Source organism: Acomys russatus, chromosome 19 (genome assembly GCF_903995435.1).
Source record: "Acomys russatus chromosome 19, mAcoRus1.1, whole genome shotgun sequence".
Taxonomy (NCBI): domain Eukaryota; kingdom Metazoa; phylum Chordata; class Mammalia; order Rodentia; family Muridae; genus Acomys; species Acomys russatus.
In genome coordinates, this window is record NC_067155.1 from 38684554 (window position 1) to 38712406 (window position 27853).

The 27853-nt window shown below is 41.0% G+C and overlaps 1 protein-coding gene across 1 annotated transcript; it reads right to left on the reverse strand.

Moving 5' to 3' along the window:
• Nucleotides 1–220: 220 nt before the first annotated feature.
• Nucleotides 221–26613, reverse strand: LOC127202551 (cytochrome P450 3A9). The gene is made up of 13 exons (XM_051161195.1): nt 26435–26613; nt 23991–24084; nt 21659–21711; nt 19545–19644; nt 16857–16970; nt 16558–16646; nt 14845–14993; nt 11271–11398; nt 9080–9146; nt 5765–5925; nt 3551–3777; nt 1155–1317; nt 221–411 (listed from the first exon to the last, which is right to left on the reverse strand). Exons 1-13 carry the CDS (start codon nt 26503–26505, stop codon nt 316–318), a joined length of 1512 nt encoding a protein of 503 aa, XP_051017152.1. The 5' UTR covers nt 26506–26613; the 3' UTR covers nt 221–315.
• Between the last annotated feature and the right edge of the window lie 1240 nt (nt 26614–27853).

Genomic DNA, 27853 nt, shown 5'->3' on the forward strand with positions numbered 1-27853 from the left:
AACACATGTTGATAAAACTAATAATTGGTGTTTATTTTCTCATTAGAAATCATGGGACATGGTGGAAACAATGAAGCAGACATAGACAGTCCCACAAGAACCAGGGAGTTGGATATATCTATGCTGAATTAGTGTCATCACATATTTACGTTCCACAAGAGATAACTAGCACAGGTGCTGAGCAAGCACAAAGAACACCCAGAATCATGCATGAGTGAGCAAGATTGCTACAGTCTTCTACTCTGAATTCATTCGCACTCAGAATTGGCTGTATCTGGTCCAGCAGGATACAGCGTCATAACAGACCATTATATATCAAGCTCCAGTTATGGCCTCATCTCTTGGCACAACCTTTAGAAGGATTGGTTTCTCTGGTTGAAGAAGTCCTTGCTTGCTTAATTTTAGAGGGACCTGCAACAGGTAAGCGGGTACAAGAAGAAATCAATGAAATGATAGCAACCACAGATGCAAAGAAGAGACACACAAATGCTGAAAGTGTTTTCTTTGCAAGCACACAATAACTACTTTTATCTCCAGTGTCCTTCCTTAGGCGCTATCTACCTTTGTGGAGACAGAGTTTCTCATGGGCCTGAAACTCACAAATAGTATTAGGATGGCTGCTTAGTCAGATCCAGGAATCTGCTGGTCTCTGCCTACCCAGATTTGGGATATTTACTGCATGCCAAGACACCTGGTTAATATTAAGTGAGTTGTTTGGTTGGTTAGTAGGTTGGTTGGTTGGTTGGTTGGTTGGTTGGCTGGCTGCTTGGTTGGTTGGTTCATTGGTAAGTTGGTGAATGAGTATTTTGGTTGGTAGGTGGGTCGGTTGTTTGGTTTATTTGTTTTCTTGCTCACTTTGTATGCTTTGTTTTGCCTATGTTGTGGGGATTAAGCTCAAGTCCACATGCTTTTAAAGCAAGAACCTTACTGACTAACTTACCCTCTGCAGCCCCTGAATTTAGACAATCTTTATACTTTTGTCCTTTTAAAGCAAAAGATACAACTCTAAAACTGAAATACTTAAACTCTCCAATAGACATTGCAAAAAAAAACCATTGGACAGTAGATCAATACACTACTATATAAATCAATACCCCAGTAAAGAAGAAAAACTTCCATAAAATCATAACTTACTGAAAAAAAAAGTCACTGACCTGAGTTTCCTTGCAAGGCTGGAAGGAGAAGTTCTGCATGAGTGTGACCAGAGCGACTTTCATGTTCATGAGTGCAAACCTCATGCCAAGGCAGTTCCTCGGTCCGTTCCCAAAGGGCAGGTATGTGTAAGGATCGATGCTGTCCTGGTTCTTCTTGCTGAACCTGGTCCCCCACAGGAGTAGATGAAGGTAAGCTCATGAAGCACAAAACCCGCAACAGACACTTCCAATATCGTTTAGATACCCACAAGCAGCTGTAGACAGGAAGCTTTTGCAAGGTGACGTGGAAATGCTGATGTGACTTTTACAGGTTCTCACTTGTACACAACGCATAGTGACCCTTCCCCCGAACACATGTTAACTTATAGTACAATCTCCCCAACTCTATTCACTCTCTTTTTCCCAACTTGTCTTCCTCCCTATTTTCATGTCTATTTTGTGCAAGCCTTTACCAGATGGCCACAGACATTGTGTGTTCATAATGTTCTGGAGGACATTACTAGCACACCTTCCCCTTTCTTTACTTCCTACAGTCTTCCCACTTCTTCTGTGGTGTTCCCTGGGCCTCAGAGCGTATGATATGCCATAGGAATTATATGTTACAAGTCCTCGCCCTTGCTTTTAATCATGTTACGTGCTATTTTTTTAAAATTATTTTTAAATATGATGATTGCATTCAGTGTGATGTGTTCATTCCCTGAAACATAAGAAATGAGGAAAAGTATGTTATTAGCTGAACTAACACTCACTCAAGTAGAAGGATAAATTTTTCCTTTCTCTTCTTTTTATTATGTTTTCTTCTCTCTGTTGCTCTTTTTTCTCTTCTCTATTATTCTTTTGCTACTTTCTTCCTCTTATTTCTTTCTTTTGGTGCTTACCTTCCCTTTCTCTTCACTTCTCTCCATCTCTCACTCTGTTCCTTCCAAGTTCCCATACTCCCTTCCTCCTCCTTTTCTTCCCTCCCTGTCATCTTTCTTTCATCACCATCCTTTTCCTTCCTTCTTCCTTCTGTCCCTTCTATATCCTCCCTTTTTACCTCCTTCCTCTTCCTTCCTTTTCTTCTTATCTCTTCCTTCTTCACTGAGTAATTTAAGTCAGGTAATTTTCAAAGATATACAATGTTATTCTAATATAATATAAACATTAACTTATTTCTCTGTGCGATCCTTTAATTATAAAAGTCTAGGAGGAAAGACACTTTTTACTCAAATTATATTCATGTAAATGATACTGAAGAGAAAAATTGCTGTTTTCTAGAAAAGTGGTAATTGTAATATGACTGTATTTTTAAGTGTTTTGTTAATCTGGGGAAAATTCTGATGTATATCAGAGTATTTTAGTTTCAAAAACATAATGACACTTGTAGAGGTATATGTACAAACACCACACATGAATGAATGGTTGCTGGTCATATAAAATTCCATTAAGAGTGTTTTGGATATTGATTTGTATACAGTATCATTGTGAATTTGTCAAACACTCTCTGTTGTACAAATTTATCAACATACTGATTTACCAGTGTTTTCAGTAGTCCCACACACACAGTAAACACTTATCTTGTTTCCTTACTAAATAAATGTAACAGAAGTGCATAAATTCAATTTTCTGTGCCACAAAGCTATAGAAGATGGGATTGCTGAAACTGGAAGAAACACAGAAGCCACCTGGTCTAAAAGACAGAAGAACTGATGATCTCCAGTTAACTTCTTCAACAAATCCTATATAGTTAGACTTAATGGCGTCTAAATGATACATCATGGAAGGTACCAGAAATTAGGAGGTGCATAGTTAGAAGAAGTGACTGTCTAGATTCTGGGCCTTTAGGCTTGCCAGTTTCTGCCCTAAAAACACCATTCTTTATTTTGTTTGCCAAGGAAACAAGTATACTGCAATCCTGACCTTGCTTCCAGTTTTCCAGAAGAGCCCACTGAGCCACCTCCAAAGAAAGTTGTCTCAGACTTCTACACCGCAGGTGACATGGCTTTGGAAAACATAGCTGGCCAAGACAACAGCCCGGGGCAGGAATGAAAGGACCAGTTGATTTTTCTGTCCTCAGCAGGGCTGACCATACCCTGCCCTTAAATGGCACTATTACAGCTACACTGGAGGACCCAGGAGGCCAAGTCTTGTCAAAGGAAAATGTAAATGTTCTCTAAAGATGATGGGAGCAGCTAAAGGGAACAGCAAGAAAAAACTAGGAATGGAAAGACTAATGCATAAAATAACTTAATGCTGAGGACATTGTTACAGGTGCTAGTCTTGTAGGAGAAGTTTGAATAGTTACATGAATGGATAAATATATAATAAGTAGACACATGGATAGACTGCATCAGGAGACAGCACATCATGAGTAAACTAGTTGGTTCTGAGAGTTTCTGTTTCCCACATCCCTGTACCTTTCAGGGCGGAACTCCTCAGGCTCTGGCCAGTACTTTGGGTCTTCGTGAAGAGCAGTAACTGGTACCATCACAACAGTCCCTTTGGGAATGAACACTCCATTGATTTCAACATCTGTCTTACAGACTCTCTCTAGTCTTCCAGCAATTGGATATAATCTGAGAGTTTCATTCAACACCATGTCTAGATACTCCATCTGTACTAGGGCATCATAGGTGGCAGGTGCCTACAAAAAGGTAGAGAGATTTTCATAAATTAAGATTTTGAACTAACTTTTATCTATGGAGAACTACTAAGATAGTACACTACCAAAGAAAAACTCATATTGATGGAGGACCTGAGCGTTTATGAAGCATTCTAATAACTTGGCATACTTCAACCTGCTCAGTGTATCTTTAAGAAATGTAGGGTAATTATGAAATACAGGTAGACTTTGTGACAATCTCAAGCCCAAGACATGAAAATCTCAAAATTACTAAACACTTTTTTGTCTTTCTTATGTGAGGAGCCACAACTAACAGATCATGATAATCAGAGTCAACAAAATCTTGACACACTAAGAGTTACCATTACAGAGAGTCCATATACATGTGCTGGAAGGTATATAGAGCATAGGAAGAGAAGGAATCCATGTTGTACTTATTTAAAAATATCCTATATGGCCATTCTTTTGATTGTATATAACATTTGGAAATATTAGCTAGAATAACATTTTAAATGGTCTGAGGAGATACTAGTCTTCTATATTAAAGGTAACAAAAGACAGATGAAAGTCATTGCTATGATCACAGTGTTTAGTTTCAAGCCTGGTAAAGGTCACAATGAGAACAGGATCAATCACTCAGCCCCATCATGTTGCTGATCCAGCCCACTTGTTTTTTCCTCAGGACTCTCCTGTGAGCTCTAAAAGTAATAATAAGCCAGACTGACCACCCATAAGCCAGGTAACCTCACAACCCATAGCCTTCTACTTTGGGCAGAGTTCTAAAGACTAATATGGGAAATTTGTGACTGTGACTGCATGGGGCTTTTTTGGATAGACCATAATGTAAAGTTAAGAGTATGATTCAATGCACGCCTTTAATCCCAACACTTGGAAGGCAGAGCCAGGCAGATCGCTGTGAGTTCAATGCCAGCCTGGTCTACAAAGTTAGTCCAGGATAGTCCAGGCTACACAGAGAAACCTTGTCTCAAAAAACAAACCAACAAACAAAAAAAAGAATATGACTCAAGGGCCAAGTATGAGTTAAGAGAGCTGTGTGTGGTGGCACTAAATTAATCTGCCTAGCCCAGCCCAGCCAAGGCCAGTCACACCCAGCCAACAGTAGATAACAACATACCATGTGACATCAACAAAACAAACTATCCAGACACTTGACTAACCGATGCTCACATGTTGTGGAAGTTTTGGTTTCCTTTTAAAAATCAGTTATGTTATGTAAGCATGTTTTTGTTTTAGTCTCAGGTGTGAAATATGGGGCTTCTCCAGTTTGTGCACAGCTGATAACATCCTTGTGAGAGGGTACACGATCTTTGGCAGCTGGGAACTGCCTCCTGTCGGGGTACATTCTTTGCCAGTTGGAAAACACGCTTTTGGGCACTCTGAGAGGGTATAAATATGAGAGCTAAAGGAGGGTGAAAGCTACAAGAGAAACCCTTGGAGGGGATGGTCGGAGGAGGAAAAGAAGGTGGCGGCTGCATTTGTTGTTGATGACTGGATATCCTGATGACAGAGATTGGTATTGCCCCCAAAGAACCTGATGACCCTCAACAGCAGAAAGTAGCCAAAGAGAACTATGCCCTTTCTGCCCACTAACTTTCTCTCTCTACTACCTAATGTTGGGGTGTTGGAAAGGATTGGGATGAGAAGAGAGAAAAAGAGATATAATAAACCAAAAAAAGTAGATTTTAAAAGTACGCCTACATTCACATTTCCATGCCACTGTATTTTTGTGGATGTTTCTTGGTCAATTTTGGAAACAGGTAATGGATAATGTTATACCGACATTCATCTACAAAGATGTCATTTTCATTTTTTTTTAAATCCAACATCTGTTTTCCCTTAATTTCTCTTTTCAGAACCTTCTTTAAGTAAAGATGGTGAAAGAATCATTGTTTATAATCTTCTTGGGAAAAAAATCTCTTTGAGTGGGATAAGGAACCATTCAGACCCTCCTCTTCCCTTCCTCCCACTCCAGGACCTGTGCCCTTACCTTATTAGGCAGAGCTGCATCAATTTCATCTTGCAATTTCTTCTGGACATCAGGGTGAAGGGCCAGCAAATACGTAACAAAAGAAAGAGCACTGCTAGTGGTCTCATAGCCAGCAAAAATAAAGATAACTGACTGGGCCACAATCTCCATATCAGATAATGCTGAAGGGAAAGGAAATACATTTTGTTTTATTTTATTTGTGTATCAATGTGTGTGTGTGTGTGTGTGTGTGTGTGTGTTCCTGCATGCACCATGCATGTATGTGTGTATTGTGAAAGAGAGTATGTCCTAGCATTCCTGTGGTGGTCAGAGGACAACTTGCGGGAGTGAGTTCTCTTCTCGAGACATTTGGGGTCTGGAGTTTGAACTCAGGTCTTAAGCTTGGCAGCAAGTACCCTTATCTACTAACCAATATTGCTAGCCCACTACATACACTTTCGGTAAAGAAGATCATAGTTTTAAAAATTATGGTTTGGATGAAAAACAGCTCAACTAAATATCCCAAATCCCTAAAAAGATCATGAAAGACCAATTCAGAGTCACCCTGAGGGTGGTTTTTATTCTCATGTTGGTTGGACAAAGAATTGAAATGGGAAAGTCACTTTTATCCAGTTTCTTTAAGGTCTACAATCCTTTTGACAATCTTCTCATTCTGATATCCTCAACACCTTCCTAGCTAAGAAATCTCAACAAGAAGCATTTCTCTCTGATGTACACAAGTTTTTTCAGCTCATTACTTCAGCTAGTTTGGCTAGCCACTGAGCTCTGGGTCTTCCTGTGTAGGTATAAAGTTATTGTGTAGTTTAAATTCTGATTTCTGTCTCAATGTTGTGTAAACACTGCTCCCCAATCACTGAGCAATGTTCTAATAATTGGTCCTCATTAAGGAATTTTTGAAGAAAACCCAAATGGAAAGAACCTGATCTGTAGCTACACTGCATCTGTAGAGCGCTGTACCACGACACTGTGAAGTGTAGCTCTGTTCTGCAAGACCCAAGCTTTTTAGACAAAACAAGACTGCCCTTCTGTATTTGCTCGTTTGCTTGGATCTTCTTTACAAGGCAGGGATTACCAAAAAAAATGTATGCAAAATGACTCATGTTAACTTCCCATAAAGGATAAACTAGCCAGGCCAGTAGAAACTTGCCCGCAATCACATGGTATGAACCACATGCCATGAAACTACACATAAAGACAGTCATTGTTCAAGTTCTTCTTTAGAATGGAGACGCCTCTCCCAGCACGGTAACCTATGCTGCAGTGCCCTAGTCACTTCACAGGTCTCCTTGCCCCTTTGCAATTCACGCAATGAACTATGCTTCCTATTTGGTCACAAGGGTGAATTCATTCACTGCCAATTCTTTCCTCACTACCATTAACACACAGAGAAGGGGAAGAAAGGGAGGAATGGAGGAAGGAATAGAAAGAAAGAGGAAAAGAGGAAGACAGACAGAGAGGGAGGGAGGGAGGGAGAGGCAGACAGACAGAGAGGGAGAGAGGGAGGACAGAGAGAGAGAGAGAGAGAGAGAGAGAGAGAGAGAGAGAGAGAGAGAGAGAGAGAGAATAGGAGAATCATTGAATATGGGTACAGAAAAGTCTCCCTCCAATCCCACAACCCACATGAATGCCAGATAGCCATAGAGGCCGCACATGTGATTCCAGCTTCAGAGGGAAGAGACAGGGAATTCCAAGAGCAGGATGACTAGTGAGACTAGCCAAACTTGTTTGATCTAGCTTTCACTGAAAGACACTGCTTCAGTGAGTAAGATGGAAAAGCAATCGAACACGATTCCTAACACCAACTCTGGGCCTCAACAAATCATGCCCACGTCTCTGGGTCTATACACCTGCAAATATGCATAAACGCATACATATCACACCACACACTCATACACACTTGAAATTTTAAATGAGAAATTTTTTTTCTGTTCCACGGATTCATACTTAATTTTAATAACTTTGTCCATTGAAAGAATTCTACAAGGATTAGTCTCCAGGAGAATAATTAAATCTGGGTCCCAGATTTTGATTTGACACTTCATTTCACACTGAAAAAAAAAATGGCAACTTTGAACAAATCACTGATATCACAGCTGTCTGGAGAATTTAGAGGAAACCTGGAATATCTTGAAACAGAAAAAAAAGGAAAATTATTTATAAAGATGGGTAAGTGGCACAGAACACTTTTTGTGTTGTTCAGCTGTGGTGTATCAGTACACATCTGTCAAACCAAGACAATGGACAAAAAAAGAGAATGAATCCTAACTATAATTATGGCCATTCGGTGATAATAGAAAAAAATGTAAGTTCAGTGCTCATAACAAAACATCCTACCCGATTGATGAATGTCAAAACTGGGAAAGTGAGATGGTCCAGCAAGATGGCTCAGCAGATAAAGGGCCTAACATCAAGCTTGGTGAACTGAGTAACATTCCCAGAAGCAAAAAAGGGGGAAACTAGACAACAGAATTGTGTAAGTTGTCCTCTTACCTACACACACACACACACACACACACACACACTTACATGTGCATGCCCACATACGTACACAGATAAAATAAGAGAATGTCTAAAATGTATTCTAAAAAAAAAATGGGAGGTTGTGCACATGAGGGGACACGGCTTCTTAAATGAAACCCTGAAAATGAGCATCTTGTCCGTCTATTACACAGAACATAATTCAAAACTGCATCAGACAGGATGGAATGAGAAAGCTATCTTTCTTCAACTATCACAGCAAGTGTTTATTCAAAAGCCATCCATGAGGGGGAAATGAGTGGGTGAAAAACTATTGAGAGGAGTGGGATATGTGCCTAGTCCCGAGGCTTTCTCCATTTTTCTTAGTAACTACACAGGAAATCAAGGTTTGACTTTAAATCAAGTGCTGGATAGATTTGCACCCTGTGTTTCCAGTGAGCATCACCACTGTGGGGCTTCTCCTGCTCACTGGATGTCTAGATGCAAATCTCCAGGCACAGTTTCTGGCTCGGTGGGTCTTGATGAGTCTACAGTGGCATTTGTTCTGTAGTACAAGATTCACAGATCAATGATGACCTCAAGGCCTGAATCTCATGCTTATAGCTGCCCTTCAGACTTTGAACACAGTAATAGCCCTGTCCTTCCCGTAGGTTCCTCTAGCTGCTGTATATAGTTTCTGCATCTGTGGGTTGAGTTGGATTTTGTTTGGAGGAGTTGGAATTGTCTGTTAGCAATTTGGACACATATTCATCTAACTGCAAAGCGCCCTCGATATTTCCAGGACAAGCCCTTGACTCTGAAGTCCCTCTTCATTATACATGAAACTTCCTTCCTTACCTTTATGAGACTCTTTGATTTTGGAACTCTGGGAGTTTATCATCAGCTGAAGAAAATCCACTCTTTGCTGAAATGAGACAATTTTGAAAGATGCAAGGTCAGGTGAGAGGTCAGACGGAGTCACAAGTTCAGAACTAGTCATCATTCTGAGACTGATGCTTGCTTAAAGTCAAGAAGTCTGGCTGCGACTCCCAAAGTCAATCATAACGATATCAATACCTATGCTTTTGAGAGCAACATGCTTCCATGAGTGAACAGTGGGTGGGTGTCCAATGGCTTGGTCTTTCCTTTCTTTGACCCTGAGTTCTCTGGCTTCTAAACAGTCCTGGTCAGCCCCTTCCTTTTGCATCTGTGCTTATACAGGAAAAAATTCTGGCTTCAATCTCGCTTCCTCCTATCTTAGTTTCAAGCCTTTGTCCTTACAGATGAAACTCCACTTTCAGACCCCATGAGTAGTTTGTGGGCAGATACCTTTAAATGCCCCCACCAAGCTAGAATGCAATGATTCTAAGTGATAGTGGGTATACTCAGTCCTGCTTCCTTTCTCTACTCCATAGTCCATTTACACACAGAAAAGCCTGACTACACAGAGTAGCCCTGTGCCATTCCAGGTCAGAAGGGCTCAAATTTAGTTCATACCAGCCAGATTTGTTAGCAAATAGCTCTAGTCACAGCTCTAGAAGCAGGATGACTGAGAAAGGCAAGCCTGGCCTACATAGCAAGACTGTGTCTCAAAACAATAAAAATCAAAAATAAAGCGGACTAAATTAGGCCAGGTATGATAAAATGACTTTTTAAGAAAATAGTTAAAAGGATAAGCTTGGAAATGAAGTGACTCCTTGCCACTATGAGATCTGGGGAATTAAAGTACCTGGAAAGAAATGTTTAAGCAGAGTCATGGTCCATTGAGAAAAGGGAAGTGTAAACTTTTGTCTACATGTTTAATTTCTCTTAATGGATGCATTAAAAATGTACATGGCAACTCAATTAAATAAAAATTTGATACTTGCATATATTGAATGTTTCTGAAATCAGGTTAAACATATTTTTCTCAGTATGCCTTACTTATCCATGATGAGAACTTTCAAATTCCATTCTCCTATTTTTTAAATGGTTTCAGTGAACATGGGAGAATAGAAGCCTCTCACACAATCTTATGTCATATGTCATTATCTGACCAACATGAAAATGGCTGGATCATGTGGGAATTGTACTTTTAACTTTTGCTCATCTTTTTCCTCTTATGTGAACTAAGATTACAAAAGACTTGATCCTTGAATAAGTTAGCTATAATAACGGTTGTTCCATTGGGATGTCCTGATCCAACATCAAAGTCATAAACCGTGTTCTCAGTATTCAACTCTAGATAGGATTGAGCTGGGTACCCAGGGCAACTTGGACCAGTGTTCAAGGATGACATGTTTGCTGACCAAGTATAAGGGACTGGGTTTTATCCCCAGCACAGAGAAAAATAGAAGACTTTAATTTTTTGACATATAATCACAAAGATTTTCATAATTCCCCCAACTTACATCCCCACAAATTCTATGCAAGGAATCTCTTTTCTCAGGTGTATGGTGAAGGTCTTAATTAAAAATATTTATTCTGAGATGGGCAGTGGTGGTGCATGACTTTAATTCCAGCACTCAGAAGCAAAGGCAGGTGGATCTCTGAGGTTAAGGTCAGCCTGGTCTACCGAGTGAATTCCAGCACATTCAGGGCTACACAAAGAATGATTGTCTTGAAAAATCAAAACTTTTGTTCTAGGGCACACTAATTGTAAGGTTTATTGTTTAATTTAAAATTTATCTGGGCCTAGAGTGATGGCTCATAAGTTAAGAGTGCTGTCTGTTCTTCCAGAGGTCCTGAGTTCAATTCCCAGCAACCACTGGGTGGTTCACAGCCATCTGTAATGAGATATGGTGCACTCTTCTAGTGTGCAGGTGTACATGCAAGCAGAACACTATATAAATAATAAATAAATACATTTTTTTAATTTATCTGGCTCACTTTATTTCTCTACTCTCAACCACTGTACTCTTTATTCTCTTCAAAGTACTAAAATTCTCCTGTCTTTAACCTACACTCCTCCATCTAACTCTTAAAGATGCAGAGGATATATATTTGTTTTATATGGAGGGTAAGAAACACATTATTAATAAATTAAAGTTCTTGTGTGAGCAGTTATTACCTTTTCTTTATCTTGCATGCGATTATATTTCATTCGTTCTACAGAAGTTTTAAAAAAGTTTATGACATCTCTTGGAAACATGGTGATATTTAATGCATCAAATACTGGAGTAAGGAACGGAAAGAGAGCTAGAGGAGAAAGAAAAGAGAAAACATGATGAAAATGCCAAATTCACCTGGGAAAATTATATCTATTCTGCTATTCAGAACAGGAAAAGTCATAAGGATCTCAGTCAAGATTCATTCCCTCTTGTTCTGGTTCCAGACCACTAGCTGGGAAGGGGCATATCAATGGCCACCAACATAGAGGTGATATCAGTGGCTCTTGCTGCATAGTTTCAGGGTTAAATTACTCAACTTTGCATGTCATGCTAAGGTCTACTTGGATAAATCAGGTTTTAGTCCAGTGCTGCACTGAATCAAGGTATTCAAGCAAGAGCTTTCAGGGCTGGAGAGATGGCTCAGTGGGCAAAGTGCTTGCCTTGCAAACGTGAAGATCTGTGTTCAATTCCCAGAACCCATGTTAAAGCCAAGTGTAGTGTCTCAGCAATGGCAACATGAAAGGTGGAGACAATGAATTCCTGGAAGCTTCATGGCTAGTTAGCCCAGCCTACTCAGTGAAGTTCTAGGCCGGACCAGAGCTTACCTCAAGTAAAAAGTGGCAGATGCCTGAGATTTTCCTCTGAGGTGTACCTCTGCATGCTTATGTGTACCCATATATACAAGTACACCTACCCACCCACCCATGAATATTTACACACAAAGATAAGAACAGTGATGATGATGATGGTGATGATGACGACGACGACAATGACGATGATGATGATGATAACATTAACCAAAAAACAAAAACAAAAACAAAGAAAGCCTTGTAAGATGAAGTCAAAGAAATAAACAGAAGGCTTAAAGTCCTCGCCAGAGCAATATGACAACAAAAGGAGATCAAGGGGATCCAAATGGGAAAGGAGGAAGTCAAAGTATCCCTATTTGCAGATGATATGATTGTGTACATAAGTGACCCCCAAAATTCCACCACAGAACTCCTATAGCTGATAAACACCTTAAGCAAAATGGCTGGATACAAAATTAACTCAAAAAAGTCAGTAGCCTTCCTTTATACAAATGGCAGCCATGCAGAGGACGAAATTAGGAAAACTACATCCTTCACGTTAACCACAGGCAATATAAAATATTTAAGAGTTACTCTAACCAAGCAAGTGAAGGACTTGTCTGAAAAAAACTTCAAATCTCTGAAGAAAGAGATTGAAGATGACATCAGAAGATGGAAGGATCTCCCTTGTTCATGTATTGGAAGAATTAACATAGTCAAAATGGCAATCTTACCAAAAGCAATTTACAGATTCAATGTAATCGCTATCAAAATACCTACACAATTTTTAAAAGACATTGAAAGGTCAATTCTGAACGCCATATGGAAAAACAAAAACCCAGAATAGATAAAACACTCCTATACAATAAAAGTAATTAAAACAGCATGGTACTGGCACAGCAACAGGCTAGTTGATCAGTGGAATCGAATCGAAGACCCAGAAATGAATCCATACACATATGGTCACTTGATTTTTGACAAAGAAGCCAAATCTATTCGATGGAAAAAGGATAGCATCTTCAACAAATGGTGCTGGTCTAACTGGATGTCTACATGTAGAAAAATGCAATTGGACCCATATTTGTCACCATGCACAAAACTCAAGTCCAAGTGGATTAAGACATCAACAAAAAAACAGAGACACTAAATCAGTTAGAAGAAAAAGTGGGGAAGAGCCTGGAACACATTGACACAGGAGACAACTTCCTGAACAGAACACCAACAGCCCAGGCCTTAAGGTCAACAATTAACAAATGGAACCTCAGGAGGCTGAGAAGCTTCTCTAAGGTAGGAGATGCTGTCAACAGAACAAAGCAACAGCTGACAGACTGGGAAAAGATCTTCACTAACCCTACATCTGACAAAGATCTAATATCCAAAATATATAAAGAACTCAAGAAATAAACAGCACCAAACCAAATAATCCAGTTGAGTAATGGGGCTCAGAACTAAACAGAATTCTCAACAGAGGAATATCGAATGGCTGAGAAATGCTTCAAGAAATGCTCAATGTCTTTAGTCATCAAAGATATGCAAATCAAAATGACTGAGATTCCATCTTACACCCATCAGAATGGCTAAGATAAAAAAATTCAAGCGACACCACATGCTGCCGAGGATGTGGAAAAAGAGGAACACTCCTTCATTGCTGGTGGGAATGCAAACTTTACAACCTCTTTGAAAATCTATCTGGTGCTTTCTCCAAAAACTGGAAATAGGGGTCCCTCAAGACCCAGCTATTCCACTCCTTGGAATATACCCAGAAGATTCGCCAACACACAACAGGGGCATATGTTCAACCATGTTCATAGTGGCCCTATTCATAATAACCAAAACATGGAAACAGCCTGAGTGTCCATCAGTAGAAGAATGAATAAAGGAACTGTGATACATTTACACTATGGAATACTACTCAGCTATTAAAAACAAGGAATTCCCGAAATTTGTGGACAAATGGATTGAACTAGAAATGATCATAATGTGTGAGTTAACCCAGAAGCAGAAAGACTCAAATGGTTTGTATTTACTTATAACTAGACACTAGCCCAAGGGGCATGTCCCATGAAAGTCTTCACCTACCAGGAAAGTGGGATAGATGTGAGGACATCACACTGGGACTCTTGGTAAGAGAAATATAGGAGATAGGGAAATAGAAGGATCAAGAGGGTCCTAGAAACCTACAAGAAGAGCATTATGATGGGCAGATCTGGCCCCAGGGGTCCTGCTCAAACTATGGCACCAGCCAAGGACAATACATGCAGCAAACTTCAAAGCCCTACACAGATCTAGCCAATTGACAGGACATTCTCCACAATTGAGTGGAGAGTGGGGTCTGACTTTCAACGAACTCTGGTGCCCCATATTTGACCACATCCCCTTGATGGGGAGGCCTGATGGCACTCAGAGGAAGGATAGCAGGCTACCAAGAAGAGACTTGATACCCTTGAGCATATACAGGGGGAGGAGGTCCCCCTCACTCACAGTAGGAGGGGAGGGGAGTAAGGGGAAAATGACAGGGAGGAAGGAATGGGAGGATACAAGAGATGGAATAACAATTTAGATGTAATATGAATAAATTAATAAAATATTTTTTTAAAATCCTAATACACTTCAAGATGCGTGAACTTTTAAAATGCACTGATTTGGAAGCCAAATACAAAAGGTGACCTATTATACAATTTTAGTCATACAAAGTGTCCAGACTAGGCAAATCTATACAGTTAGACAGTACACTTACTTGTTCCTATACCTGAGGCAAGTAAGAAATTGATCATTAAAAGTACAGTTTCTGGGATGACAAAAAAAAATGTTCCATAGCAGACTACAGGAATGGATGGAAGTGTTTTAAATATACTGAAAGCCATATACTGGCCAGTTGAAGTAGGCTACTTACAACATATGTGGATTATCTTTCACTACACTGTTACTTAAAAAGACAGAAAGATTTAAACATTAGGTCACTTACTCACTGAGAGGAACAATGGTTCAAAGATATCAAAATTCAAGAGCTTCTTGATTTTTTCCACAAAAGGATCCTGGGGGTTGTTGAGGGAATCAACGTTCACTCCAAACGACGTGGCAGTGATCACGTCCATGCTGTAGGCCCCAAAGATGCTGAGAAGGAAGAGAAGGAAATGAACAATTAAACATCTCTTTAGTCAACCTGAGACACATAAGGTAGGAATCAGGAGCACGTTCACATATCCAGCCAAGGCAGTCAGAGTGCCACACAGAAGGCCTGTCTATGGAGTCCTTTCATCTATTGCACTCACTTGCAAGGAGTTTGTCAGGAGACGGGGTTGAACCTGTCTTTGTGCTATAGGATGGTACAGAGACTATGAATTGTAGCCTTTTTATCACCAAAATGACATAATCTAGAACCACATGGGAAGAAAGTCTCAAAGAAGAATTGTGTATACCAAGTTAGACAGGCCTATGGGTCAGGGTTTGCTTTGGTTGTGTTAACTGATGTGGAAAGACACTGTCAACTAGAGGTGACTGCATTCCTTGGCTTTAGTCCTGAACTGCATAAGATAAGCTAAATATTAAGCATACATGTATTCTTTTTGCTGTTACTTCTTCTTCTTCTTCTTCTTCTTCTTCTTCTTCTTCTTCTTCTTCTTCTTCTTCTTCTTCTTCTTCTTCTTCTTCTTCTTCTTCTTCTTCTTCTTCTTCTTCTTCTTCTTCTTCTTCTTCTTCTTCTTAACTATGGATGCCAGTTCTCTCCTTCTACCATGTGGCTTCCAGGGGTTCGAACTCAGGTTGTTACCTTGGTGGCAAATGCCTTTACATGCTGAATGGTTTTGCCAGCCCAAGGAAACACACACTAGTTCGCTGATAGGATAGTCTGAATAAGCCTATGCTAGAGTATAGATTGTTTGACATTTTAGCTTTCTTAGTATGCACACGACATCCTACTACGTGCGAGGACTTTCTCTGCTCTTTCCTATCTGACTCTACACTAACAACCTTGTTTAGATAGTGTTCCTCCTCTCTAAACTATCTCTTTTTCTAGCATGTCAAAAATGATGAATGAGTTGACAAGTTAATAATGACTCCTACGTAGAGAGGTTAGACGTACTCTCCATCAGCCACCCGGTCTTCTCATAGGAGATACTCCTTTGCAAGATGACCCATTACAGTCCTACTGCTGCCGCAGGGATGTCTCAGGTTCCTCTACTCTCAGCACCAGCAGTAATTTGAGCTGCCATAATCAGTTGTGACATTATACAACCCACTTTTGACCGGTCCTGTATAACTTAACAATGGGAACGTCAACTCCCCAGCAGGTAATGATGGTGTCCCCTAGGACTATTGATATGACTTGAATGTGCATATCTCCCCCCACAGGATTGTGTGTTTGAACACTTGGTCTCAGCTAGTGGCATTGTCTGGGGAAATTGTGGAAACTTTCGGAGGAACAGCCTCATTAGAAGAAACAGATCATGTTGGGCTGGCCTTGAGTCTAGCCTGGCTATACTTCCTTCTTCCTGATTGTGGATGCCATGGGATAAGTTAACCTCCTGATCCTGCCACCAAGCCTTCCAGCCATGATGGACTGTACCCCCCTGTACACCAAAATGAAATCTTCAATTACTTATGTCTGAGTCTTTTGTCACAGCAGCAGAAAAGTAACTAAAACAACAGCCCAGTACCCAACAACTGTGCCGGTACTTACTCTTTCGTGCTGATGGGCTTGCCTTTCTCTGATCCCTGCTTCATGTTTTTCACCAACATGTCTGTATACTGGTTAATGATGGGGAGCATCTATGCACAAAACAAAATGCCATGCATAGTGAGTGGGGGACTCAATTCCCAGTGGACAATGCCTTTCCAAGGACAAAGCAAGAGGTCACATTAACACAAAAGGAAGTGTCAGCTCAGAGGACTCTGCTTGGAAAGGGCTGTGATCTTCCACTCTGCCTGTCCCCATATCTGTTCTCCATGTTTCCAATGAGAAACTGAGTACTTCATTACCTCCTTGAGTTTTCCACTGGTGAAGGTTGGTGACAGCAATGCTCGTATTCTCTTCCATTCTTCATCCTCAGAGATGGAGATGGCTTTTTTCATAATTCCCGATGGACCAAAACTCTAGAATCCAAAACAAAAGAGAAGCTGCCCTATACAGATTCCGAGAACTGCAAAGTGCTTTTTTTTTTTAAATGTCAATAGCATCATTTACTTAAAAAAATTATTTAGAACTATAATGTCATTAAATGGTACAGGAAATGCATGCTTCAAATGTCTCACTCCTTAGGAGGCTGGAGGCAGAGAAAAGGAGGTGTTGGTTTGTGGACGTTTGATAAAAGTAAGCTTGAATTGATCAATGTATCAATATACAGGCATTTGTCAATACCATACCTAACTCCAATAATATATACAATTAATAGATACAATGAAACACATTGGGTGTGTTTGTTGCACAAATGTCACAAACGCTCAGAAGCAAGAGCTAAAAATTGGACCTAACTGTGGAAGACTAATATTCCATTCATTAAAAGTAGATGAACTCTTGGGCTAGTATGCAGATATAAGTGAATATATACCATTTGGTTCTTTCTGCTTCTGGGTTAACTCACTCATTATGATCATTTCTAGCTCAATCCATTTATCCACAAATTTCAGGAATTTCTTGTTTTTAATAGCTGAGTAGAATTCCATAGTGTATATGTACCACAGTTTCTTTATCCACTCTTCTACTGAGGGACACTTAGGCTGTTTCCATGTTCTGGCTATTATGAATAAGGCTGCTATGAACATGGTTGAGCAAATTTTCTTGTTGTGGGACTCTAAATGAGAGACGCATGGGAGAATAGCAAAATAAAAGGATACAGAGGGTCCTAGAAATCTACAAGTAGAACAATATGATAGGCAGATTTGGGCCCAGGGGTCCCGCTCAAACTAAGGCACCAACCAAGGACAATACAGGAGGTAAACTTTAAACCTCTACCCAGATCTAGCCAGTGGTCAGAACATTCTCCACAGTTGAGTGGAGAGTGTGATATGACTTTCTCACGTACTCTGGTGCCTCACATTTGACCATGTCCCCTGGAGGGGAAGACCTGGTGGCACTCAGAGGAAGGACAGCAGGTTACCAAGAAGAGACTTGATACCCTATGAGCATATACAGGGGGAGGGGAATAATGGGAAAATGGCGGGGGGGTAGGAATGGGAGGATACAAGGGATGGGATAAACATTGAGATGTAACAAGAATAAATTAATAAAAAAAAAAGAAAAAAGAAAAAAAAGTAGGTGAACTCTCCCAACACCCTGTTCATCACCATGCTGGAGCTCCCAGCTGACACAGCAATTTAAGAAAAATGAAAATATGTAGATTAGAAAGAAGAAGCTCCCCAATTTTCTACTAAAATAATGTCAAGATAGAGAATTCATGAAGCACATGAACAAGCAAACATCTGGAACTTAAAAATGAGTCAGTTTACAAGGATTCAGGTGCATTGGTAAGGTACATGAGGAATATGCAAACCCACATTAAACACACAAAAACCTTCACAAGCATTCCAAAGAAAATTAAATACTTTAGGTATAAATCTAACAAAATCCAAATAAAAATAAGCAGTTAAAATGCTCATAAAAGAAATCAATGGGTGAGATTGCCTCATCAGGCCACAGGTGAAGAGGACATGCTCAGTCCTGGTGCTACTTGATGAGCTGGGGTGGGTGGGGAGGGAGGGCTACCATTATCTGTTGAATAAGGAAGGGAGTATGGGAGAGGAGGGAGGGAGTGTGCAACTGGGAGGAAGGAAGGGGCTGCAATTGGGATGTTAATCCATTAATTAAAAAGAAATCAATGAAAAATTGAAGAAATTAAAAAAGACATGAAGTATTCACAGATCAAAACACTGTTCTGGAGAGATGCCTCAGAGGGTGAGTACTCATTTTCAAGAACGGGGACCTGGGTTTAAATTCTCAGCAGTCACATTTTAAAATGCATTGACCATAGTCAGAAATGCCTATAGCCCAGCATTGGGGGAAGAGGCAGGTGCCAATAGCTCCCTGGCCAGCCAGAATATCCAAAACAGAAGAGTAGGATACTTACCATCCCCCTCAGGCCTCTGCAGGCTCACATAGGCACACACATGCCACACGTTTATATATACATATACACAACTCTCACAAACACAAGGCTCAAAATATTAAGTTATTGTCAGGTAGCACCTACACACACAATGGAACCTGATTCAACCACAAAGAAGAACAAAATTATACCATTGGCAGGAGAATGGAGAGAACTGGAAACCTTCATGTTAAGTGAAGACAGATCCAGAAACACAAGTATCACCTATCAGTATCGATAATAGATTTTTAACTATATACATATAACAAAATGTTATAGGAACTGGAGAGAAGGCTCAGCAGTCCAGAAGACATGCTGCTCTTGCAGAAGACTGAAGTTTGGCTCCCAGAACATATCAGGTGGCTCATAAATCCTAGTAAGTATGGCTCTAAGGGATCCTGTACCCTCTTCTGGCCTCTGTGGGCACCTACACACACACACACACACACACACACACACACACACACACACACACACACACACACACAGAAAATAACCATGTGCACATTCGTGTAAAAGTTCACACATCAAAGGGATCCTAATGTGTAAATAAATAGAGACCGTGATGTTGTAAACAGACGCCTACCCGCCTGTTTGTGAATGTAGAATAGCATTCCTTCACCAGCACTGTTTTGATCATGACTGGATCCGTGATGGCCAACACAGGCTGTCGACCGTCGTACAACCTGCATTGGCAAAGTAAAGAGGATTAAACCCAACCACAGGGGTTTCATATTTGGTGCATGCCCAGGAACCCAGAATCTGATCCAGATGTTACATAACCCACAGTTGTACACACCACGTAAGCACCTAGCTCAAGTGAGGGATTCTGACCACAGATCACTGGCATCTCATAAAAGGAAGTGTAATAATATAGCTCATACAGGGAGGAGACAAACACAAAATAGCACTAAACTGGAATGTTTGTTAAGTCTGGGTGGTACATGCATGCTATTACCTATGTGCTATTTTTCATGATCTTGCATGATCAAAATATTACATTACCAAAAAGGATACTAAGTCAACAGAAAACTGAAGGTGGGTAATTTGAGTGCAAAATAGTGAAAAAGGACAGCTGGGTATGAGCCAGAGGAGATCCAGTGCTGTGTGCTCTGAGACCGATCACAAGGTCCTCGTGGGCTGTGTTTACTCGGCAGACCCTGTGGCCATCCCTTAGCTTTTTAATGACATGTGAGAGAAGTTAGAGAGGCATGAAGAGGCCACGCCTCCCCCTGCTTGTGCGTGGCACACAGCACAGTGCTGACGCCTCTTGCAGTACACTCAGCCAAACTTCAGTGGTCCTGAAATGGAACGATTTATTATAGTTCGTTGTAAGTTTGTTGGTGATGTATAAGCATCCACTTCTCCAGGAGGATAAGCAAAGAAGACAGAAGGAAGAAGGTAATTACATGGCACACCTTAAATATCTCCTACTAATAATTACTATTATTAGCGATAGATAACAATAATTATTACAGCAGTTAGCCAACCTCCAAGGCCAGAAACTCCTCATCGTTCTCCAGGAAACATGGGGCTGTGACTATATCCCACACTGACTGTTGAAAGTCAGTATCATAGCCAGGTGTGGTGGTGCAAGCCTTTAATCTCAGTGCTCAGGAAGGCAGAGGCAGGCAGATCTCTCTGAGTTCAAGGTCAGCCTGAGCTACAAACCAGGACAGTAAAGGCTACACAGAGAAACCCTGTCTTGAAAATCACCCCAAAAATGTCACTATCATGAGGAGGCTGGAAAGATGACTCAGTGATTAAGAGCATGGCTGCTTTGCCAGAGGACCTGGATTTGATTCCCAACACCCACGTGGTGGTTAACAACTGTCTGTAACTCCAGCTACAATGAATCTGAAATTTGGCCTGTGAGGCAATGTACGCACACATCCACATTGTACATGGACACACATGCAGATAAAACACTCATACACATTGAATACAAATGAATAAAATTTTAAAGTCAGTATCATGAGCTGGACATAGTGATGTGTGTACCTATTATAATTCCAGCGTTCAAGGAGCAGCGACAAGAGGACCAGGAGTTCAAGGCCACATTCAACTGTACAGAAAGGTTATCTTTTTTATCAAAACATACTTAGGCAGCTAATATCTAGAAAGACTGGGAACTCAAATAACACGAGACTCTTAGCTCCAGGACGAATAAGACAGCAAGAGTCATCAGAAGACACGCTCACACGTTGTTCTGTTGAGCAGCCTTTCCTTAGTGAAACTTCTGCACGAATGGAAAACATCTACATGCATTTTTAGAAGATGGAGCCTTAGAAGATGGAGCCTTGAAACTTAGATGTGTTTTCACTGCCTTATGATAGTTCACAGTCTTTCTTTAAAGCACATATTACATTCAAATTTTAAATAAATTCTGCCTCTAAAGCCAAAATAAACATGAGACACATATAGACACATACTAAAAGGTCTCAAGTTGACGCATTGCATGTTATTAGAGGGGTGAGTGTGAACTGAAATTCAGGTGACCCATTCCTGAACCATCAGGCCCTGGAGGAAATCGAAACATACAATTTTTCTCAGGCAAATTCAGTCTGTGATTCATGACACTGGGAGACAGATGGAATCTTTGGCAAGAAAAATCTTTGTGATACATAGCTTTCACTCAAGATCCTATGGGCTTTTATAAAAATTTCAAATCTACCCACTGGAAGTTACCATAATACTTACCCCCACATTTTCCCATATTTCTTATGGCATCGTTTGTCACATTCCCAGAATCCCTGAAAAGGTAAAGAAAATGAAAATCCATGACTGTTATAAATAATGTTCTTTTTTATTAATTTATTCATATTACATCTCGATTGTTAGCCCTTCCCCTGTTTCCTCCTATTCCTCCCTCCCTCCCACTTCCCCCTTTCTTCCCTCCCCTATGTCTGTGACTGAAGGAGACCTCCTCCCCCTATACATGCTCTTAGAATATCGAGTCTCTTCTTGGTAACTTGCTATCCTTCCTCTGAGTGCCGCCAGGTCTCCCCATCTGGGGGACGTGGTCAGAAAAGGGGCACCAGAGTTCGTGTGAGAGTCAGATCTCACTCTCCACTCCACGGTGGAGAATATTCTGTTCGCCGGCTAGGTCTTGGTAGGGGTTTGACGCTTACTGCCTATATTCTCCTTGGCTGGTGCCTTAGTTTGAGGAGGACCCCAGGACCCAGATCTGCCTGTCATAAAGTTCTTCCTGTAGGTTTCCAGGACCTTCTGGATCCTTCTATTAAATAATGTTCTTATCTCTATCTGGGGCATGCATGATGTGGATCTTATAAAAATCAAGCTTTTAAATCCCTCAGTGGCAGCAAGGATGCATTTCTTATTGATACATGTTTGAGTGGGAAGAGAGTGAATTCTAGAGGTATTGAAAATGGGCACATTAAAGTCTCCTAAATTTTCTCCCAACATTGCACGAGCACAAAAACCCAGTCTTGGTTGTGAACAATTGCTCAGCTACCCACTCTTCACTATGGATAATAGCTAACACCATGCTCCTCTCTAAAGCTTTTGCTTCTCCACATGTTGTCCCTGAAGTCCTCAGAGTTTATGAATTGCTCCTTCCACAGACACAGGGGGAGACGGAAGCAAAGGGAAAGCCAGAGAGATCCATTTATCTCCTTATTCAGTGTCGTTTTCACTTATCTCATCACCTCTCCCAAGAAGACTAACAGAATTAGGGCGCAAGAAGCCAGTGGCATCTTCTACTTTAGACCATTCAGTCTCGGGCAAGTCGTGGAGCAAGAAGGCAAGTGGATAAGAATGGCTCAATGTTCCAGAAGACCAGGATTCCATTTCTAACACCCACATGGCCACTGTCTGTAATCCCAGTTCTAGAGGGACACTTGTGGGAATCAGGCACTCATACACAGCCATGTAGGGCAGACAAAACACTCATACATGTAAAAAAAAATTTCTTAAAAATCGATAGATGAGAGAAGCATGAGAGAATGGCAAAGTAGAAGGATCCAGAGGGTCCTAGAAACCTACAAGTAGAACAATATGATAGGCAGATTTGGGCCCAGGGGTCCCCCTTAAACTAAGGCACCAGCCAAGGACAATACAGGCGGTAAACTTTAAACCCCTACCCAGATCTAGCCAGTGGTCAGAACATTCTCCACAGTTGAGTGGAGAGTGGGATATGACTTTCTCACATACTCTGGTGCCTCACATTTGACCATGTCCCCTGGAGGAGAAGACCCGGTGGCACTCAGAGGAAGGACAGCAGATTACCAAGAAGAGACTTGATACCCTATGACCATATACAGGAGGAGGTAATCCCCCTCAGGAACAGTCATAGGGGAGGGGAATAAGGGGAAAATGGGAGGGAGGGAAGAATGGGAGGATACAAGGAATGGGATAACCATTGAGATGTAACAATAATAAATTAATAATAAAAAATTTTTTTTAAAAATCGATAGAGTGAATTTCCTTGTCGACATGGAAAGATGGTGAGACTCCACCTCTACACAAAACACAGCAAAGCAAAACTCTTTCTCCTCCACACATAACATTGGAAGTTAGGTACTTTTATTGAGTCTTCACTTCTGAAACTTAAGGGGAAAATGTCTGCTATGATTCAAGGGTATGGTTTTAATTACGCAGATAAAATTTTCAAAAGCATGACTGTCCCTTGCTAGAATAAGTGAACATAAGGCATGTGTAGACATATAAAATGGTCTCTAGTGATTCATTGTATGTTATTAGAGGGGTCCACAAAAGGGGAAGTTGGAAGAGTGTAATAAAAGGATATTTATCTTTGAGGCTCACTAGTCTGAACATCAAGTTCTCAACATGTGTTGATACGGTCTGAACTGATCAACTGTGCCTAACCAGACTCTCTAAAGACTGACAAAGGCTTAGGGAAACTGATCTTGTTTCAGGTGGAAGCCAAACCTGGTTTCTAAAATTCTACCTCAGTTCTGTTCAAGATCTTGCCCTTCATTTGATGGAACTGAGCCTCTCTCAGCAACCACAAGAATCAAGATAAGGAGGTAAAAAGAAAAGAAATACTCACACTCCGGTAAGCAAGAATTGTCCCCAAGAAAGGCAGAGGTTTGGGCCCAGGAATTCCCAACTTTTTAAAAAGTCCATGTGAATGGGTTCCATATCTATGAAGTGAAAGAGAAAGCTAGTACATTGGGATTGTCATTGTGTATTACAGTGACACACCACTCATAGATACAGACACTAGAAAGTTCAAGCGGAGGAGGCAACATGTAGGCAACAAGTAATAACCTAACATCAATAATTATTTTTGGTCTTAATTTCTTGAGTTCTCTGTGGGACTCTCAAAGACAACAAAGGTTATCTCCCAAGGTAAGTAAAATATTTGGGTTCTAAGTCTTAAAGTTAATCATTAATTAATAAATGTCCTGAAATTTGAGTTTGAGTGTTCATGCTACATCAAGGATGAATTCTTAACTATTATTTCTTTTACTTGCTTTTATTTAGGGAATTGATCGGATGCAAGTCATCTGTTCCAGCGATCTTCAGTGGGAGCCACAACCCACAAGTATATTGGAGAGCTCTCCCTTGAGAGAAGAGTCATATTCTCCACTTCTTCCTAACCCGTACCTGAAGGTATTCTATTTCATCACTGGCCCATCCTCTTCCTCATCCACTTATAGTGAGGGATTTGCATAACCTGGCAAACTGGTATATCAAACACTGATGGGTTTTTTTAAGCAGGTTTATTTCAAAGCACACATGCAGTCTATACCATGTATTTGTTTATGCATAAGGCTCACATTCCTGGTAATATTATAAAAGTATGCTGCTACTGTAAATACCTCAGTCATCACAAATGTTGAACAGCCCCACTTTAACCTTTTTAAATGAAGGTCAGGGTTACATCAAAGAAATTCTAGGGCTGAATAAAAGAAAATGAAACATTTGAGTTACTTGTAGAATGCCATCAGATGGAAAAGGTGTTGCCGCAGTACCTTAAAGGCTTACTGTTCCTTTAGAGAATAAAACCACATTTGAATGTTTCATTTTCACATTATTATGATTTCCTTTCCTTAAAGTACAGCAGTGGCAGACATCCAATGTCATACATGTGTGTGGAAGGGGAGCATCTACCACCCACAGACTCATAGGCATATGCACATATATATGCACAGAGAGAAAGACGGAGACATAGAGTAATATTACAGTGGCTCTCAGCCTTCATAATGCTGTGGCCCCTTTAATACCCTTTAGCAAAGGTCTGTCAACCCCCAAAGGAGTCGTGATGCACAGTCTGAGAACCGCTGCTGTACAATGAGCTGGGCATGGTGGCAACATAAGCTTTTTAATCCTGGAACTCGGGATAACCTTTCTCGTCTCCTCACTCGTACCATTATACAGGAATATCCCTTCATTCAGAGGTGGTCCCAAGAGGGATGTTTTGACTTAGGCTCCCAGTGGAGCTCAGGGGGAAATATTTAACATTTCAGAATCCCTGCCTTTTGAGGAAATCGTAAATTTCATAGCAGGTGAGGAGCAACTCCTTATGTTGACGCTAGGAGATTTTTACAGGAAATGGTGGCAGGAAAGAAACAAAGTCAGGTCTTCTTTCCTCTAAAGATTCATCATATATGGGAGGTGATTAGAGAGATGGTTCAGTGGTTAAGAGCACTTGTTGCTCTTGCCAAGGGTTCAATTCCAATTCCCCGTATCCATGAAGTGGCTCAAAGCCACCTGAAACTCCAATTTCAAGAGAAAAGATGTCCTCAACTGAGGAAAATTCCAGGAGATATGATGTCCTTGGTGCCTCCGTATACATGCACATACATGTATACATTCAGGCAAGACACTCACAAAAATAAAATGACCAAATGTAATATGAAAGAAAGGATTCATCATCTAGAAACAAATAACTTCTGCATATTAGCTGAGGTTGGGGAAGGTAGCGAGCTTCAGGGAAGTGTAACAAAACAAGTAATAATTTGACCCTACCGTATAGCCTGGGGTATACTAGGGACATTGTATACATTGTCCTACAGGGAGCAGAAACTAGCCATGTGCACAAGGGACAACACTCTATATCTCCTGCATATTAAAAAACAGAGGCAAGCACAAAAGCTGCTCCCATCCCCACAATCCTGAGACCTTATGGAAGAGGCCTCCAATCAAACACAGTGACCAGTCATTTGTGATCTGCTTCACTGAGCCCTGATTGGTTACTCTGGGCAAACACTGAGACTCAGTCGGAGGACAACCCAAACCTAACTAAGGTCACTCAGTCTTCCTAACCACAAAAAATGCAGTTTAGTAGAAGAGGAATGTATTCTTATCCCCTTGGAGGGATTTGCATTAGACCAAAAGCAGCACCTTAGGTCTTTATGGCATCCCACATCCAAGCAATGTCCCCTTCATTTTTCCTTTAGATTTCTCCAACCAGTAAAGGAAAGAATTGTCTGATTCACATCCCCCAAGTCCTGATCACTGAGGAAGGAGCCTGGGCAGTTTACTCACAGGTAGAGGAGCACCAAGCTGGTAACCAGGAGCATCCAGGTTTCCAAGGCAAAGTTTGGGATCAGTTCCATTGTCGCTTTCTTTAATCAAGTCTCTCTCTGAATTTTACCATCAGTTTTGTGGGCTGCGCTTTGCAGAGCTGAGCCTGTTGAGTTCCTGTCTCTGCCCAGCTGTGTATGATTCAAGGAGGCAGCCTGCAGTATTTAAGTATTGAGAAAGAAGGTGGGGCTGGACTTGCAGCCAATGGAAGTTCCACTTTGCGTCATCCACAGTTTCGAGAATTACGTTACTCTATACCTTGGTTGTTGGCAAATAATCATGGATGCACCCACTGTGATCTTTGAATTCATTTGGTAAGAAATATTGAACCAAAATTCAGCCAGCGTTATCATTATAACTGAGTACAAAGGTGATTGCTTCTTATCAAAAACGCAAATGAATAAGGCCCACCGCATGGGAGACAGCCAACTCCTGGCACTATTAATGATATTCTGTTATGATTGCAGACAGGAGCCTAGCTCCTGATGGAAACAGATGCAAACCCACAGCCAAAGAGTAGCCAAAGCTCAGGGACTTTTGTGGAAGAGTAGGAGGAAGGATTGAGGGAGCCAGAGGGGTCAAGGACACCACAAGAAGAACTACAGAGTCAACTAACCTGGGCTCATGGGGTCACTCAAAGACTGAACCTCCAACCAAAGAGCTTGCATGAGCTGAGCCTAGATGCCCTACATAAATGTAATATATGTGAAGCGTGGTCATCATGGGAGTCCCCTAAAAATTAGAGTAGGGGATGTCTCTGACTTTGTTGTTCACCTTCGGACCCCTTTCTCCCAGTTGGTCTGCCTTCTCTGCCACCGGTGGGAGAGGATGTGCTCATTCCTGCTGGAACTTGAGTGCCAGAGTGGGTTCTTACACATGGGGAACCTCCTCTTCAAAGGTAGAGGGAGTATGAGGAAGAGGTGTGGGATTAGGAGGAGAGGAGGTAGAGGGCTGCAACCAGGCTATAAAATGATTAAATAAGTTAATTAATGAAAAACATCAAGTGAAATCATGGGCTTTAATTTTCCTCTAGCATTTCTATTCTAGTTTGCTTTCTGTCATTGTGATAAAAAAAAAAAAACAGGATGACCAAAAACAACTTCTGGATTTGTGGGGGGCAGGGGCAGGTGGGTGTTTACTTCATATTACAGATTATGGTCCATTGTGAAGGGAAGTTTGGACAGAAAGCCAAGGTATGAGTCTGGAGGCAGGAACTGAAGCAGAGTCCATAGCTAAATATTTCTCACTTATCGCGCCCTGTGGCTTGGTCATCCTGCCTGTTCTCTGGAACTAAACTCAAATGCTCTGGAAATGCAATATGCCCACTGACCCTTATCTCTAGCCCTTCAGCTTCCGTTCTCATTGAACCCAGAATCACCT